Genomic DNA, 17,287 nt, shown 5'->3' with positions numbered 1-17,287 from the left:
GGAGACATGGGTTCCATCCCTGACCCAGGGAGAGCCTACATACCACGGAGCAACTAAGCCCAAGCACCGTGACTACTGAGCCTGTGCTCTAGAGCCTGGGAGCCACACTACTGAAGCCCCTGTGCCCAGAGCCCATGCTTCACAGTAAGAGAAGCCGCTGCAATGAGAAGCCTGTGTGCCGCAACTAGAGAATCGCCAGGGTGGCCATGAAGACCCAGCACAGCCAAAAATAGAGAAATAAAATAAAATTATAAGAGCAAGAACCTATGACATAGGGATAAGGGACTGAACAAGAAGTCTAAACTCAGTGTTCATAGAAGTACTTCAACAAATATTGAAGAAATAAATAAAACACAAGACTGGAAAAACGCCATGAGCAAGTGTTTGTGGGGTGAAATTATCCTCCTGGGGGACCACAAAGAACAGGAAAGTCTGTCGTGACTGACTAACTAGGCAGCCAGTACAGTGTTATTTACAGGTTGTGATCAGCACGTGTGAACACAGTCGGGTTTGGAAGCTTCTAAATAGGCAACTCAGTGTGGGAATATTTTGAAGATGGAGAGAGTGTAAGCTAGGAGGAGTGCTGGCCCCCACAGGCTCCAAGACAAGCGAGACTGGGTGACCTGACAGGGTGGGGCCAGGAGGGACTCAGGAGGGGCCTGTGGAGCTCTCCCAGGAGGGGATGGAGACACAGAGGAGAGGGCTGGGTGACTCTGGGCCCCGACTTGAGTGGGAACCCCATCTCAGAAGCGGGAAAGGCAGAGTGGGCAAAAGAGTGAGGGAAACCCCTTGGTCTGCGGGTGGAGCAGAGAGTCTAAGACTGACTGAAGATGCAGGTTTCAGAATCACTGGAATTTAAAAAAGGCTCTGGTGATGACTCTTTGTAAGAAGGGTAAAAGAGGCAGAAAAGGAATCATCGGAAAGGAGGGGGAAGAAGCACACTGGATGCTGAGAAGGAGAGTCTTGGAGGAGCTGGGAGCCTCAGCTGGCATCAAGCAGGTAAGGAGGAAAGGACTAGAGAAGCCACCACTTCTGGTGGCCAAGATGCACCAAAGAATAGAGTCCAAAGTGTAGCAGTTGGCCAGCTGCATAGGACTAAACAGCATGTATGGGATGGAGACCCCAGTAAGGCAGACATGATGGAGCCAGCAGTTGAGGGTCACAAAGACAGCTGATCACAGGATGAAATGAGATCCATTGGTGACAAAGATAATCAGCTCTGAAAGGGATTACTAGAGATGCGGCATAGCAATAACGGTCTGGAGAGGAAAGTTTGGAACAGATATGATGGTGCCTTCTCACCCTGGAGAGGGCTGCAGAGGAAGTGGTGTCTCCAGAAAAACTCAGTTTGTCCTACAGTGAGGATGCATGTGTGCAGACATCACGGGCATATAGAGAAGGTTTGAGTGTGAAATGAAGGCACTCCATAGGGTGTGACGGAAGAGACCAAGACAGAGGTAGGCAGAGATGGAGGGACCTAGAGCTGGATGTAGATAAGAGTGTAGAAATGTGCAAGGAGATAGATAGCAGCAGGGTAGTTGTGCCAAAGAATATCACTGTTAGTAAGAGAGATTTTTGAATGGGAGGGGCAAGAATTTGGGAGGCAAGTGCCCTCAATGCCAACCCAAACCCCTTGGGAACCTCAAGGTGGATCAAGTTCCTCAAGTCTGAGATGAGCCCCAGACACTTACTCCTGTCTTATTCCATTAAGCTCAAGTTCCCAGGGGAGCAACCAACCTGCCAGTTTATCCCAGGCTTGGTGTCTGGCTGTAACCAGTAACAAAGTGATCTTGAACAAGCCTTATGGCTTCCTTTGTCTCCCTATCTTCAAGCAGATGGCATCAAACTTCAGTGTGTGTAAGAATCAGCAGAGAAGTGTATTCATAAAGGCATATCCCTGGGCTCCACCATCAGAGACTGCCACCAGTGGGATCCAGGGATTTCCTTTGGCGTGTGGACCCTAGGTGTATGGGAGGCAGGCCCCCGCACTTTGGGGCCACTGCCCTGGAAGAAAGTCTGCAAGGCGGGGGGTCTTCCGCCACCCTTCCATGAAGCCCTAGTCTCTGTGCCCCTCCAGGGATCGGTGTTGATGGACACTTGCCCATTTGGACCCCTCACACGTACTGTGTGGTCTTTCTAATCGTAACAATGAGTTCACCACTCCTTCAGTGTGGGCTGCGCACACTTCCACTCTCTTGGAAAGGGAAAGGAGAATAACGAGACAGTGGAGAAACTTAGCCATGCCTTCCTCAGCCAGATGGCCAAGGTCAACAGTGTCAGCCATGTTGACAGGATACACTGTTGATGTGAGAAGAAGGACCCTTCACTTTCTCTCACTATGGGTCTTTTCTCCCCAAACTCATAAAACATAGCATAATCATGAGGAAAACATCAAACTCCAGTTGAGGGACATTCTGCAAAATACGTGATCAGTACTCCTCAAAACTGTCAAGATCATCAGAAACCAGAAAATCAGATAAACCGTCCCCATCTAGAACCTACGGAGACATGGGATCCTGGGACTGGAAAAGGAGATTTGGTGGTAAAAACTAAGGGAATATGAATAAAGTATGGACTTAGGGCTTCCCGAGTAGCTCAGTTGGTAAAGAATCTGCCTGCAGTGCAGGATACCCAGGTTCGATCCCTGGGTCAGGAAGATCCCCTGGAGAAGGGAATGGCAACCCACTCCAGACTTCTTGCCTGGAGAATCCCATGGACAGAGGAGCTTGGTGGGCTACAGTCCATGGAATCTCAGTCAGACATGACTGTGCAACGAAATTTCCTTTCCTTTTATTAATAAGAATGATTTAATATCCACGGGTTTGTTCTGACAAATATTCCCTACGAATGTAACTAATGTGAAGTTACCAATAGGGGAGGCTAGATGTGGCCTGTATAGGAACTCTTTATACTGCCTTCACAACATTTCTGTAAATTTAAAATTGAGATTTTAAAAGCTTTTTTTTTTTTTTTCCACAAAAAGGAGTTAACCTGCTTTTGTAAACCTATGTTAACTTTCCCAAGTAGCTATATTTTCTCAGTGTGAGACTGAGACTGATTTATAACCCACAGTAGACGTGCTACTAGTCAGAAGTCAGAAACTGTTGCCAGTCATGTCGTGCTATCTTGGTTATCTTGATTAAAACTTGATTAATAGGTCAGTTTCTGCAGCATCCAGATCATTTGTACGGCTCCTCACAGAGAACAGCTTTGTTAATTTTTAAAACTGTCCAGAGCCGGCCCTTTGACTCATGGTAAGACATTTCCGTGGGTGCGGCTCATGGCCCCGAGTTGCTAAGATGGCAACTTGTACCAAACAATATGTCAGACTTGCCAGGGCTTCATTTATCAATGGAGGAGACTTCACTCACTACCAGCAGCGCCTGTTGAATTGCTTACACACTCAGTCCCAGCCACAAACCCATGGTCATGGATGCAATTGAAAATTCTTGTCTTAGTTCCATCATTTCTAATGTCCTTTACAAAAGCAACCTAATGAAGACACATGTCATTTTTCTGTTTGACAGGGAGAACCTGGCGATCTGGGGATAAAGGGAGCCATTGGCCTTCGGGGTCCTCGAGGCTTGCCGGTTTGCGTTTTATTCCTACTTTTGATCTGGCTCTTGGACTCTTTTTAGTTCAATAGGTATCTCTTGATGTGAGAAGAAGGGCCCTTCACTTTCTCTCACTTTGAGTCTCTAAAGTCTTTAGAGTGGTTCTCTAAAGAGTGTGATGAAGATAACAGGCCAATCTAGTTGTAGAACTTTCTAGCAATTGAGATTTCATCTTCGTCTTGGCCAGCTTTTCCAAATGACAACTTTCCAGGTCCCAAGCATCCTGGGCAAGGGTACTCTTAAAGCCAAATGACAAAAGGGACAAAGCCTGTGCTTGACATCCTCCAACCTGCTTCCACACTTTCGTCTCACCCAAACCCCTTCATGGGAAACCCAGTCCACCCTTCCACCCATGCTAGGGGCTTCTCACTGAGGCCTGTACAAGGATCCAGCAGCAGCCAATACCCAGACACTTAGATCTTTCTTTTATCCAGCAAACTGAAATGCTTCAGATATAAGGTATATCTCTATATAAATACAAATGTTACCCAGGAGAGATAACACTTCTGCCTTCTTTTATTAAGATTATTATACATCTGAAGTTTTCTCATTTCATTCTCAGAACACGATGAGCAGGTGTAATTATGATTTTTCCTTTATGATGAGGCAAGTGAGACTAAGTGACAATGCCTTGTCTGCATTTGCTACTGAGAGTTCCGTTGAGCGTCACTATGTCAGTGGCCTGTCCCCGAGGGAGACTCCTGCTGCTTGATTTTTCCTAAGCAAAACAAAACACTGGCTGTCTAGTTCTCTTGTGAAGAAGCCTATCTGCATCTGCAGTTGGGGGTGTTTGTAAATAATTGCTTCTTCTTGCAGGGTGATGACGGCAACCCAGCTTATGGGAGTGTTGGAAGCAGAGGAGCAAAGGTAAGACGCGTTGCCTGAAAGCCGGTCACTTTCAATTTTGTTGTTGCTGTTTTGGGCCTCATTTAAGAGGAAAAAAAGGAGTGAATAAGGTAGCCTTAGATCTTTGGAGATAGATTTTGATCATTTATTTGATGATATCTTATGGAGAATACAGTAGGAAAACACTTGATAGTTTAAGGGGCATGCAACAATTGAAACTCGAAATTAATTTTCAGTTCTTTGCAGAGATGCGTATTCAGGGGCTGACTGGTTCCAGCTTGAACACGTCATCTAATCTAGAGCCTGAGGGAGGCTGTAGACATATTCCAAAATATGTCCTCTGAATATGTTTACTCTAACCGTTTGTGAGGAGTTCTCCAGGGCCTTTCCTAACGCAATGGGCCAAGCAGTAATTTTAAGATTAAACCTCGTAACTTTATATGAGAATTATAACTTAACATTGTCACTGAATACTTCAGTGCTGGAAGTAAGACAGATAACTTTACCCAAAGCAGTGATTGCTATATACCAACAATAGCCACTTAGAAATCATAGTAACACCCATAAAAACATAATATAGTTAAGAATATCCTTTCTACAAAAATATTCAAGACCTATAACAAAAATTACTGGGATATAAAATTTCAGTAATTGGAGACATAACAAATACTTGTTGGAAAGTCTAAAATATTACAAGGATCAATGTAATTTCAAGTGAAATCCCAATGAGAATGATGTAAGAGGCTGTCTAGAAGGATAAACAAACCCCCAAAAGCTAAAATTTCTTTTTAAAAAACCCTAATGAATGAAGGATTTCCAGTGAAATTTTCATGGAAAGTAGCCTTAGTATTTGATAAAAGTGGAACTATTGAGTGGCTAATAGCCCTGGAATATTGAAAGTGTTAGTTGCTCAGTTGTGACTAAGCTCAGTTGAAACCCCATGAACTGTGACCCTCCAGTCTCCTCTGTCCATGAGAATTCTCCAGGCAAGAATACTGGAGTGAGTAGCCATTCCCTTCTCTAGGGGATCTTCCTGACTCAGGGATCGAACCCGAGTCTCCTGCATTACAGGCAGATTCTTTACCATCTGAGCCACCAGTGAAGCCACTGAAATATTAGCCACTCTTTAAAATGAATGTGAATGCTTTTATACATAATACATAGAACTTAGGTGACAATGTCAAGTAAAAATCAAAAGGTAATAAGAAAAAAAAATGTATCCTAACTGTGCTAAAATGCATTTTTAAAAGATTAAATAAAATATGGCAAAAAATTTATAGTAATGGTTCTGGGAAGTGAAATTTGGGTGAATTTTCTTCTTTCTGTCTTTTTATTATTTTAAATATATTTGAGGAGATATTACTTTTAATGTCAGAAAACAAACATTATCTTAAATAAAATACTTTTTTCATCAAGTTAGGATTATCATACATTTACAACTATAGCCTGTGGCCAAAGTAAGGCAAACAGAGCACCAGAAACCAAACGATCAGATTTAGTCTGCAGGCTTCCCCAATTTCTCCCTCAAAGTTGAAATCCAGTTTAAGAACACTGTTTCAGAAACACACGGTCAGATCACCAGCTGTCCTGTTGAATGTCTACATTTGAAGGAGAGCCAAGGTGTACGTTTTACCCATTGATTTTAGGTTGTCATGATGTTTTGGTGAGACCGGTCAATACTTTAATTTAGAGACCGGAGTTAGTGTCTCAGACCATGCAGTACAGTTTGTTTTGGCCCTTTGTTGGTTCAGAGGCATTTAAAATAAATAAGGCAGCAGGCAAAATTAAAGTCAATATAAACCGACGCCAGTGATATGTGCATATATTAATTTTCTCAATTATAGGGGCAAGAAGGATTCCCTGGAGAAATCGGACCTAAGGTACTGTGTACTTTATGCTAACTAGAGATCGGAGATGCTCCTGGGTTTATGAAATGTGGTATAGGACAAAAGAAGAAAAATTAATTATAAATGAATAAAAAGAAATCTTTATGGAGCAGGGGAAAAGAAAGAAGCAGGCTTTTAAAAATAATCTTTTATTTCTAGCTTTTTAATTCACTAGGAAGAAATCATCCATATTTTTCTCCTCATGTGTCCTCCTCCCCCTCTACCATATGTATTTTCTTCTTTGCCCAAAGGGAAGTAAAATGTGAGAAAAACCAGAATTACCTGATCTCACTTGCCTCAGTTCTCCTAATGTGTTTGTAAGTCACCTTGAGGTAATAAGTTTAGCCATGATGTCCTCTAGCTTATGGCTTCCACTCCGACTGGAAACACTGACTGAGCTCAGTAAATGCCAGCTCCTGTGATACGATCAGGGGACAAAGTAAAAAGCACGGTCCGTATCTCCAAGGAGGCTGTGTTCCATCTTGAGAAACAGAAATAAAACAGTGAGACTCCAGGGGGCTGTGCTGAGAATCAGAAAACGGGGTTATCAGGGCAAAGACACTTCACAGAAGGCTATTAAAGATAAAAGCATATGTGAAAAATGTCTTCATGTTGCAACCAGTATAAAAACACACTGAGATATACCTCTTTGGTTTTAGTAACCGTTTTGTTTTATTTTTCTGAACTTATTTAGGGTGAGGTCGGGGACCCTGGTGGCCCAGGACAAACTGGACCCAAGGGCGCTAGAGGCAAGACGGTGAGTTTCGTCGGTCGTAAAAGCCTGACAACCTCAACTACCGTGGGAAGTCCTTTCTCAGGCTCTTACAGTCGTTTGAGTTGGCACTCGGTCCCAAAAGCTTGTAAAACGTGTAGGTTTTGTTAAGGCAAACTTGGGGCAGGGAGATGGATATTTGGCTCCTTCTTTGCCAGCAATAAGGCAACGAACCATTGGCTCTTAATGACCGGGTTCACCTGATCTGACTGATAAGGTACCAGTCTTAACACTGGAAATAAGTTGTGCATTTTTTTTTTAAGGAACCCTTGTGGCCCAAAACAGTGTTTGCATTTAATCCTAGCCCCTCAGCAGACCTCATGTAACTTACTGCCCACTGGCGTCTTGTCTCCCTTGTTAAGGTCTAACTACTTTAAGGAGGTGATCTTCTCCCAATTTAGCTCAGGAAAGTGCCTCTTGAGCTCTCTGAGAAAGTTTCCATTTATCATGTAAGACGGTGCCTAAAGCTTTGGGCCACTCAGAATAACATCCCATCTCCCGTACCCTAGAAGCATCCGCACTCGTAACTTGAGCTTGCCTCGGGTTCTCGTGGGCTAACAATGGCTTTTGCCTTTGCTGACTCTATTTACCATACATTGCAAAAGTGAGATGGTCACTTTATAAAAGACACAATCTTATGACAGTCATCTCCTGAGACTTTATCTCTTTTCATCAGAACAACTCCGATCAGGTAAATAGATCTTGATACCATGTCAATTTCTGGATAAGAAAAACACAAAGTCTGATGAAAAAAAAAGCTGTTACTTGAGGCGGCTTTTCAGTTTTGTCACCATAGTTAGTTTGACCCTAATCTGTTTTCTCCTACAAAGTATAGTGAAAACTGTATGCGAAGAGACTATTCATGAGGGCTTTAGGGGTACGAAGTAAAGAAATTTCTTTCCCTCCATCCTGCTTTTCCCAAGAGGCCTGTTTCCTGGCTGTAATTCTTTTCCTTATACATGTTTTTGGTTGACTGTCCCTTAACATTTTTGCTCTCAAAGAAAAAAAAAAAAGACTGATAAAGATAATTGGAAAAGACCTTCAGATTAATCTAGATGTCATCTGCATTGAAATACATCTGGATCTTTTCCCTCAACATGTTAATGAGGTAGTTTACCCTTGAACACTGGAGGCCCGTAAACACGGCCAGCAGTTTCTTGGGTTCTCTTAGTACCCAGTGACATATTCATCATTAAAAAAAATATATATATATATATATAGCTAATGGGGAATATATAATCTTTTTCTCTTGGCCTTTGGTTACTTCATTTTTTTTTTCCCACATTGGACAATTTATCACTATCTTCAACTTGTTTATTTCACCTTCCAAGCTGCCTTTTTCTACAACTTGTATTTTTGAGTTTGAAGTTTAGACACTGAAAAACTTCCAAGTTTTCGTTGGAGGGTTTTGGTAATAAAGCTTTGAGTATCTCTTTAGTTCTCTTGGATTGATTACATTCCTAGTTTGCTGCTGCTGCTGCTGCTGCTGCTGCTGCTGCTGCTGCTGCTAAGTCGCTTCAGTTGTGTCCGACTCTGTGCGACCCCATAGATGGCAGCCCATCAGGCTCCCCCATCCATGGGATTCTCCAGGCAAGAACACTGGAGTGGGTTGCCATTTCCTTCTCCAATGCATGAAAGTGAAAAGTGAAAGTGAAGTCACTCAGTCGTGTCCAACTCTTAGCGACCCCACAGACAGCAGCCCACCAGGCTCCTCCGTCCATGGGATTTTCCAGGCAAGAGTACTGGAGTGGGGTGCCATTGCCTTCTCCGACATTCCTAGTTTAAGTTTTCTAAATCTTTACCTTTTTTCACCCCAACTGAAGCATTTGTTTTTTCGTTTTTTGTTTTTTTGAAAATGCCATAATTTTTAACCTGCCTTGTTTGGGGTATAAAGGTATGTTTGTATTTATACTTTTTATCAACTTTACACGTGCACACCCTTCAAGGCAGGGCTCCTCAGCCACAGTACCACTGGCATTTTCGGCTGGGTAATCGCTGTGGGGGCTGTTCCTTGCTTTGCAGGATGTTTAGCAGTACCCCTGGCCTCTACCCACGAGGCTCAGCGCCACCCATCCCCCTCTCCCCATCATGACAGCCAAAAATACCTCCAGTCATTGTCAAATGTCCCCACAGGAGTCAGGGTTGAGGGACACAGACTTGCCCCCAGTTTTTTTTTTTTTTTTTCTGCCTGAAATTCTTTTTTAAACTATCCTATCCGGTCCCACCACTTCATGGGAAATAGATGGGGAAACAGTGGAAACAGTGTCAGACTTTATTTTTCTGGGCTCCAAAATCACTACAGATGGTGACTGCAGCCATGAAATTAAAAGACGCTTACTCCTTGGAAGGAAAGTTATGACTAACCTAGATAGCATATTCAAATGCAGAGACATTACTTTGCCAACAAAGGTTCATCTAGTCAAGGCTATGGTTTTTCCAGTGGTCATGTATGGATGTGAGAGTTGGACCGTGAAGAAGGCTGAGCACCAAAGAATTGATGCTTTTGAAGTGTGGTGTTGGAGAAGACTCTTGAGAGTCCCTTGGACTGCAAGGAGATGCAACCAGTCCATTCTGAAGGAGATCAGCCCTGGGATTTCTTTGGAAGGAATGATGCTAAAGCTGAAACTCCAGTACTTTGGCCACCTCATGGGAAGAGTTGACTCATTGGAAAAGACTCTGATGCTGGGAGGGATTGTGGGCAGGAGGAGAAGGGGACGACAGAGGATGAGATGGCTGGATGGCATCACTGACTCGATGGACGTGAGTCTGAGTGAACTCTGGGAGTTGGTGATGGACAGGGAAGCCTGGCGTGCTGTGATTCATGGGGTCGAAAAGAGTCGGACACGACTGAGCGACTGATCTGATCTGATCTGATTTTTGTTTCATGGCTGAAACATCTCATCTCTCTAAGGATATAAATTAGTACTTTTGAAGTCTCCTTTGCCCAACATAGCCTGTTCCTGGCAGTGTTTTTTCCTGCCCTGCTCTTTGTCTCTCTCTGCCCAGCTCACGAGTCTCTCTATTGAAGAGCTGAGGACACAAAATCTAACTGGAAGCCCCAAGGAAGTAAATGGGGCTCGTCAACTACAGGTTTCACTGAAGAGTGATCTGACTGAGTTGCTACTTAGCAAACATCTGAGATCAGCATCCTGGGGTCTTTCTTCTCTGTCTAGTTAGATTCCCCTGAAAAGATTGTTTCAATCTTCCACCTAAGGGTGAAGGTCTGGCTGCCAGCTTTCCAGGAGCCCCAGCTTTCTAGGGGTCTCACATCTATTCCACAGCTTCACTTGATTGCCTTGTTTTCTGGACCGTACCACCAACCTTCAGCTCTGCCTGGGTTTCCTGGTGTGTAGCCACCTCAGTTTCACCTTTGCCATCAAGGAGAAAGAAGGGACATTTGACTCAACTGTTGAGAATGGGGAGGAAGCCCGGGAATTCCCCAACCAAGCTGCCTTATTTGCCCTCTCTCCTACACCCGCACTTCTAGAGGTACTTTCTGAGAATGCATCATAAAACACTCAACCTCCTAGCTTTCCCTGCTGCTGGCCTAGGATTCAGCTTTTTCAGCTCTAAGTCATTTAATGCTTTCCAGTTTGAAAGCTATTGTCTCATTTCTCATTCCTCCTATGTTTGTTATTTTTTGTCTTAAAAAAAAAAAGTCTGCTTAGTATTATTTTAGTAAAACACTGGAGGGAACAAAAGTAAGCACTTATGTCCAATATACATTTCCCCCCCCTGGAGGTTAATCTATATCTTCTAAATAAAATAGTAAGGTTGCATTTTGTCTTGCTTTGTCACTCAACCCAGCATGCTGTGCATATCATTGGAAGACACAAAGGTCATCTAGTAATTATTTGCTATTTAATAGGCAATGCTTTTACAGATTAAGTTGGTTTTAAACAACCTTGTTTTTCACTCTCATAAAGCTTGTACATCTCATGACATTACTAATGAACAAAGAAATACTGTCCTAATTTTTAAACTAAATTCTTGCTTTCTTTATGATAAATTATGTTGTTGAATGCACACACGTAAGCTAAGTAGTCAACAGCTGGTGTTTTTTTGCTGCTGCTATTCCCCATTTTACTACAGATATTTCCAGCCACGTGTTCTATGTTTTCTTGTGGTTCTTTCAAGGGTTTTTATATTTAAATTTTTGCTTTTCTGAGTTTTTTTTGTTGTTGTTGTTTTCATGTGTTTGTTAGTTTAGTCACCTACTAAATTCAGATAAATTGAGATAAAAATTCATTTAGATAGAAGTTTCTCCCTTGACCCAGCAATTCTAGTTCTAGCAATCTTTCTTAAGGAAATAATCAGAATTGCACATATGACTTTATAGTGGCATGCTTATTGCAACAACAGCAAACTTAAATGCCAACAATAAGGAACTGATTAAATAAATCAGTATATTCATTTGATAGAATACTATGGCAGCCATGATGGAGAAGGCAATGGCAACCCACTCCAGAATTCTTGCCTGGAGAATCCCAGGGACAGAGGAGCCTGATGGGCTGCTGTCCATGGGGTCACAGAGTCAGACACGACTGAAGAGAAGTAGCAGCAGCAGCAGCATGGTGGCCATGAAAGGCAATTTTTGTGAAAGAATATTTAGTTATATGAAAATGTCCAGAAATACATGTTTAGTTTAAAAGGCAGCAATAAAAAGTATATAAATATATTAAGATGGAATGTAAAATACCAGATATGAACTCTAATGTAAACTATGAACTTTGGGCGATTATGATGTCAATGTAGGTTCATCAGTTGTAACAAATGTACCACTCCAGTTGGGGATGCTAGTAACGGGGGCATCTAGGAGTGTGAAGGATCAGGATACATATCGGAAACGTCTGTAACTTCTTAATTTGTTTTCTGAACCTAAAATTGCTTTTAAAAAATACTCGTTAGAATTAAAAATAAAGACCATGATTTTAATCTAAATATATATATATAGATAGATAGATAGATAGATATAGATATAGATATATATAGAGTAACACCAAAAGGATAAATAAGTAAAAGACTAGAAGAAGAAACAACAAAATGTCAGTGAGTATTATCTGGGGGAGAAGAGGCTGCTGAGGATGTTTTTCCTTCTGTGTGCTTTTTGGGAATCGCTCAGTTTTCTAAAGTGAAAGTGTGCTGGGGTCCAGCCCCAGCTGATCCAGGGTATTTGAAGGGGAGATAGCGTCGGCAACTATTTAAATATTCATCAAAGATATAAAGAGTAGTAGAATGAGGATAGCTCAGTAGGAAAATTCAGTGGAGAAAAGAGGCTGAGTAGCTTGGTTTACGCGGAAAATCAATATAACCTGTGACACCAGGTTAGCTCTGACCATGGAGGCCGCAGGCGCCCTCTCGAATAGCAGAAGGTGCCCCACCTTAGACACCTTCTCAAGTGGGTTTTAGAAGCCCAGGCAAATAAATGGTCGCAGAGGACCTCCACACTCCAGATGGAAACTTCAGCCGGAATGTGAAAAGAAAGAATGACATGGGGAGACCAAGCTTTGCTGAGCAAGGCCCGTAGCTTTATTTTCAACAGGGGCTTTTATACCATAAGTTGCACATAGAGGATAATAGGGGATGTGAAATCATACAAAGTCAGCAGTCTTTGATCCTTATCAAAAACCAGAGTTTCTTTCCTGCAAATTTATCGTATTCAAATGGTTTAGGTGATTTACATCATCTTCTGGCCAGAAGGCCTATTAACATTTTATGACTCTTGGCAAAGGTTTGTCAACTGTAAGACTTATTTTCTCTAAGAGTAATTATTTTAAGGTTTGGCGCCATCCTCCGAAGGCGTTAGATAAAATTGCATTCCTATAGGGCAGAGGTGCAGTGGGTTTACAACAAAGGAAAGAATTTATTACCTTAAGGGTCTAAAGTTGCTAACACCAAGGCCACTACTTATTTTTTCGACATACCAACTATGTTAATTAATACACATTCAAGGATACAATACAGGGGATGTGGAAACTTGGCAGCAAGCATTGTCTCATCAATGAAATCTTTTACTAGTTTTATTCTGACAGTTTCTAACTCTCTGAGAGGCTCTAAGCTAATTGAATATCTTAAGCTTCCCGTGCCTCTTGAGGCTGGGAGACTGTAAACAATCATATGCATAGCTGTAGGAGTCCAGGTAAACTTGTCAGGCGAGTTAGAGAGCTATCTGAGGGGTTTGGATTTAAACACTCCTAATGCCCAGGAGCTTTATTAACTGGAGCTGTCAGTTAACTCTTTATCAGAGAGAGCGAGATGGTGGTGGGGGACAGCCCCCAGTAAAGTCGGAGGTGAGAGCACAAAGCAGTAAAGTAGGCAGACTTTGGTTTTTGGGGGTAGATGCTCGAGAATATCCAGGGGGACTCCTGAGGCTCAATCCCACCTTTACGTATGCTGAGCCTCCTTCCTCATGACCTTTGTCATGAGTGGAGTGCCTCTCGCCGGCTCCCGGCAAAAGTGTATTGCTTTTGAAATGTAAAATACCCACATAGCACACAAACATATATGTATAATTTTAAGGTAAATAAATTCTGCTTTAAGGTATCTGCTGGGCTTCCCGGAGAACCAGGATCCCCTGGGGAGCTGGGACCTCCTGGACGCAAGGTAAATCAAAAACCCATAAATCACATCAGCTCCTTTTCCAGATAAAAAGTCAGTGCCCGAAGTCTTCATTATCCAAATGCATATGCTTTCTGTGTTTGCAGCTTGTCAATGATTTCCACCACTTTTCCACCTTCAATGTCCTCAGGGAGAGGAGGAAAAAAAATGCTGATTAAATATTAGTTGCTATTTCTTGGGTGGTGGGGGGAACCGAGGAAGGAAGCAAAAAGACATTTCTTATTTCATCTAGAATGAGGTTTCTCAATGATCAGTGAATTTTATTTATCTGACCAATCCTTGCCTTTTTTCTCAGAGTCAGTGATCAGTGAATGAAAGAAAGGGAGAGGAAATTAACAAATAGTGAATAAGCTCCCAACAGTGCATTCACATGGAACTTATTTTCTTGAGGAGTTTGGGTGGGGCGCCGTCACATTTTTCCGCGTCTCTTTGAGCTCAGCCAGACTCTTCCTGTTCCAACTTGAGACTGAACAGATGAAATACAAAATAATTCCACTTTGTTCTTTCTATCCCCTACCCAGATAGATAGAAATGTACATATATATATATATGTATATATATATATATATGATCATATACATATATATGGTCATATACATATATATATATATATACTCATTTTTGGAAGACAGTGCGGATTGCCTTTCCAGATATTTGGCCTGTCTAGGCCCTTTGTCATCCAGCTGATGATGGGCACAGATTCAGGCTCTGCTCAGCGGCTGCCCAGTGACCAAGGCAAAGTGTTGGGGAACTTGATACCTCTGCATTAAGGAGGGCCCGGCACAGGGGATGGCTCAGCCTTGTCTAGTTCTAGCCCCAGGGTCTGCTGCAAAGCTCTCCCGGCCGGTGTCTCATTGCCAGCTCCGTCTTTATCTTCTGGACAACCCTTATCATCGTCCAGAGACACAGCAGGAGGACAGTGGCCGCTGGAGGCTCACTACGTACAGTTCCCTCCCCTTAGAACGTTATTGTTAATCTAATGATGAGTATCCTACAGGGAGTTTTTTTCTCCCTCTTAGTGAGAATAAAAAGGTTAAGAAGCTATCTTTTTCTTAGAGTAATGTTGATGCATATTCTGGCTCCTGCGATGTGCTTCCAAAACCCTGAAACCACATTCTTTTTGTTTCCCCAGGGTGTGAAAGGGGCCAAAGGATTGGCTTCGTTTTCTGTATGTATCTGTTGACTCCGACAGAGCCCAAGCATCCTGTGACATTTATTTATTTCTCAACTTGCAGGACCTGGAGTCTGTTGGTTAATTCATTCTGTTTTATCTTTTGAACTGCAGACATGTGAGCTCATCCAGTATGTGCGGGACCATAGTCGTAAGTACCGCGCTTAGGATGATCACCCGGGGTGTCAGCATTCGTAGGAAAAAAGCAGCAAATTCTGCACTCAAAATTGAGACTAGTTACCAGACAGTTTCTTAAAATTAGCGATGTCACTGTGTGTATTTGGAGGTGGCATAGACTGATGTCTGTTAACTCCCTCTCTGGCTCCCAGCATGTCTACTGAAACGCGTCCCAACACTAACGAAGGATACATCTAGTGCTTTTAATCAGGGAAAAATGAAGATAGGAGGTCAGAACTCTCCTGATGGTGAGATCAACCAGTGAGGAGTCACATTAAACTTTATAAAATTATTAACCCCTGACAACAGCTAAGGATCGAATTCAGCTGCTGTGAAAGAGCCAGCCATGGCAAGGAGGTATCCTGGCAGGTGGGAACTCTGACATTTATCATTCCCTGAGAAGGTGTGCTTGACTGCCTTGAATTAGACTCATTTGCTTCTAAAATTACCCAGTCTACCTGTATTTTCTTTACTTTCAAAGTTTTAATAGCAAGAAATGGGTTTTGACTTGGCAAAGGCTCTTTTGAATTTGCTTTGAGACCCTTAGAACAGGCTCTTCTATCAAAACGTGTGTTAGCAGCATCAAAGGAATGCCATGGACAAGATGAGGAGACTTGGTTGCTTAATGTTCACCTACAAACGACTTCTTAGATAAACGTTAGGATTGAAAGAAATGTCACAGTTCCCTCAAGGCATCTGGGGGGAGAAAACAGACAAATTAAGATCCTATTTCTGGAGAGAGTATGGGTCTCAAAGACAGACTTTGCAAAGCTTTGAATGCAGTGCTGATCTTAACTCTGCCTTGTAGCAGAATGGAACCATCCATTCTGGGAATCAAATCTATGCATTGGATCATGAAGATTGCTTGCTTTGAGGCTGGACTAACAGAGTGGGCTTTCTGATGTTGGAGCCATGTGACATATATTGACTCAAGGGTAGACCCAAGTGTGATGAGATCTGAGCTTTCAAAATGTGAGCGATTTAACACAGAATTGTAAATCCAAAACCAGGTACAAAACTGCTTCAGGAGTGTCATTTAGAACAAGAAAGAAAATTACAGCCAATGACTTCTGCCTGTTATAAAAGTATGTGATCATGTGAACACCCGGCTAGGCCCTTCTCAAGGCCTTGCCAGGGGCCCCTCGGGTGAGAGGCTGGCAACAGTGCTGCCCAGAACTTTCTGCAATGATGGAAGTGTCCACTGCACTGTCCAACACGTAGCCACTGGCCACAGGGGAATTTGAGCCTTGATGGATGGTTAGTGCAAGTGAAAAGCTGCATTTATCTCATTTAATTTAAATTAATTCAAATGTTGATAGTCACACGAGACGGGTGGCCTTCTTATTGGACAGTGTGGCCCTAAAGTTTAAGCTTCATTTGTGTTAGCCGCTCGTCGCATCCGACTCTTTTTAGACCCCCACGGACTGTAGCCCCCCCAGGCTCCTCTGTCCATGGGATTGTCCAGGCAAGACCACTGGAGTGGGTAGCCATTCCCTTCTCAAGGGATCTTCCCGACCCAGGGATTGAACCTGGGTCTCCTGCCTTGCATGCAGATTCTTTACCGACTGACCCACTAGGGAAACCCACATAAGAGAGTAATCTGTCAACTTTTCACTTTCATGCATTGGAGAAGGAAATGGCAACCCACTCCAGTGTTCTTGCCTGGAGAATCCCAGGGATGGGGGAGCCTGGTGGGCTGCCGTCTATGGGGTCGCACAGAGTCGGACACAACTGAAGTGCATTGAAGTTGAAAATGTTTGATACTCTGTGTCCCAGAAATTCTGTTTCAACACAAATCCCTAGAGAAAGCTTCATTTACTTAAGACTAAATCTATCGAGGATGTTTACACATACACACATGTATATAAATATGTATATATGTGTACCTATATGTAATCAATAGCTATAGATACCTACACAGGGAAATTTAGAGTGAAAAGGGGTTAAGACCTTTTAACTTTCCAAATTCGGTGCCTCTCTCTGCAATGTGCTGCCCCCTCCCAGGCAGAGAGCCTTTCCCTCTGGCAGCTGGCTGCCTGATGCTGACTTATGGCCCTCCTGAGTCTCCAGCCCTGTTTCTCTGTGGAAGGACCTGTGTTTTTACCAAGATGCTTGATCTGTCTGCATATCTTCAAACACTATTTGTGGCCTTGATTTGTTGAGTCGTCTACAAAAAGCTCAAGAAGTAGAGTCTCGGTTGCCA

The 17,287-nt window shown here is 42.8% G+C and overlaps 1 protein-coding gene across 1 annotated transcript in view; it reads left to right on the top strand.

Moving 5' to 3' along the window:
• COL6A6 (collagen type VI alpha 6 chain) overlaps positions 1 to 17,287 on the top strand; it is a 116,288-nt gene that overhangs the window by 70,545 nt on the left and 28,456 nt on the right. Inside the window, exons 24-30 of the mRNA XM_061424879.1 lie at positions 3,528 to 3,590; positions 4,431 to 4,481; positions 6,305 to 6,340; positions 7,041 to 7,103; positions 13,659 to 13,721; positions 14,869 to 14,904; positions 15,022 to 15,058. Of these exons, the coding sequence (XP_061280863.1) occupies positions 3,528 to 3,590; positions 4,431 to 4,481; positions 6,305 to 6,340; positions 7,041 to 7,103; positions 13,659 to 13,721; positions 14,869 to 14,904; positions 15,022 to 15,058 (349 nt within the window). The remainder of the gene's footprint in view (positions 1 to 3,527; positions 3,591 to 4,430; positions 4,482 to 6,304; positions 6,341 to 7,040; positions 7,104 to 13,658; positions 13,722 to 14,868; positions 14,905 to 15,021; positions 15,059 to 17,287) is intronic.

Source organism: Bos javanicus, chromosome 1 (genome assembly GCF_032452875.1).
Source record: "Bos javanicus breed banteng chromosome 1, ARS-OSU_banteng_1.0, whole genome shotgun sequence".
NCBI classification, from domain to species: Eukaryota; Metazoa; Chordata; class Mammalia; order Artiodactyla; family Bovidae; genus Bos; species Bos javanicus.
Note: the sequence above shows the minus strand (reverse complement) of the source record. Positions and strands in the feature narration are given on the sequence as shown.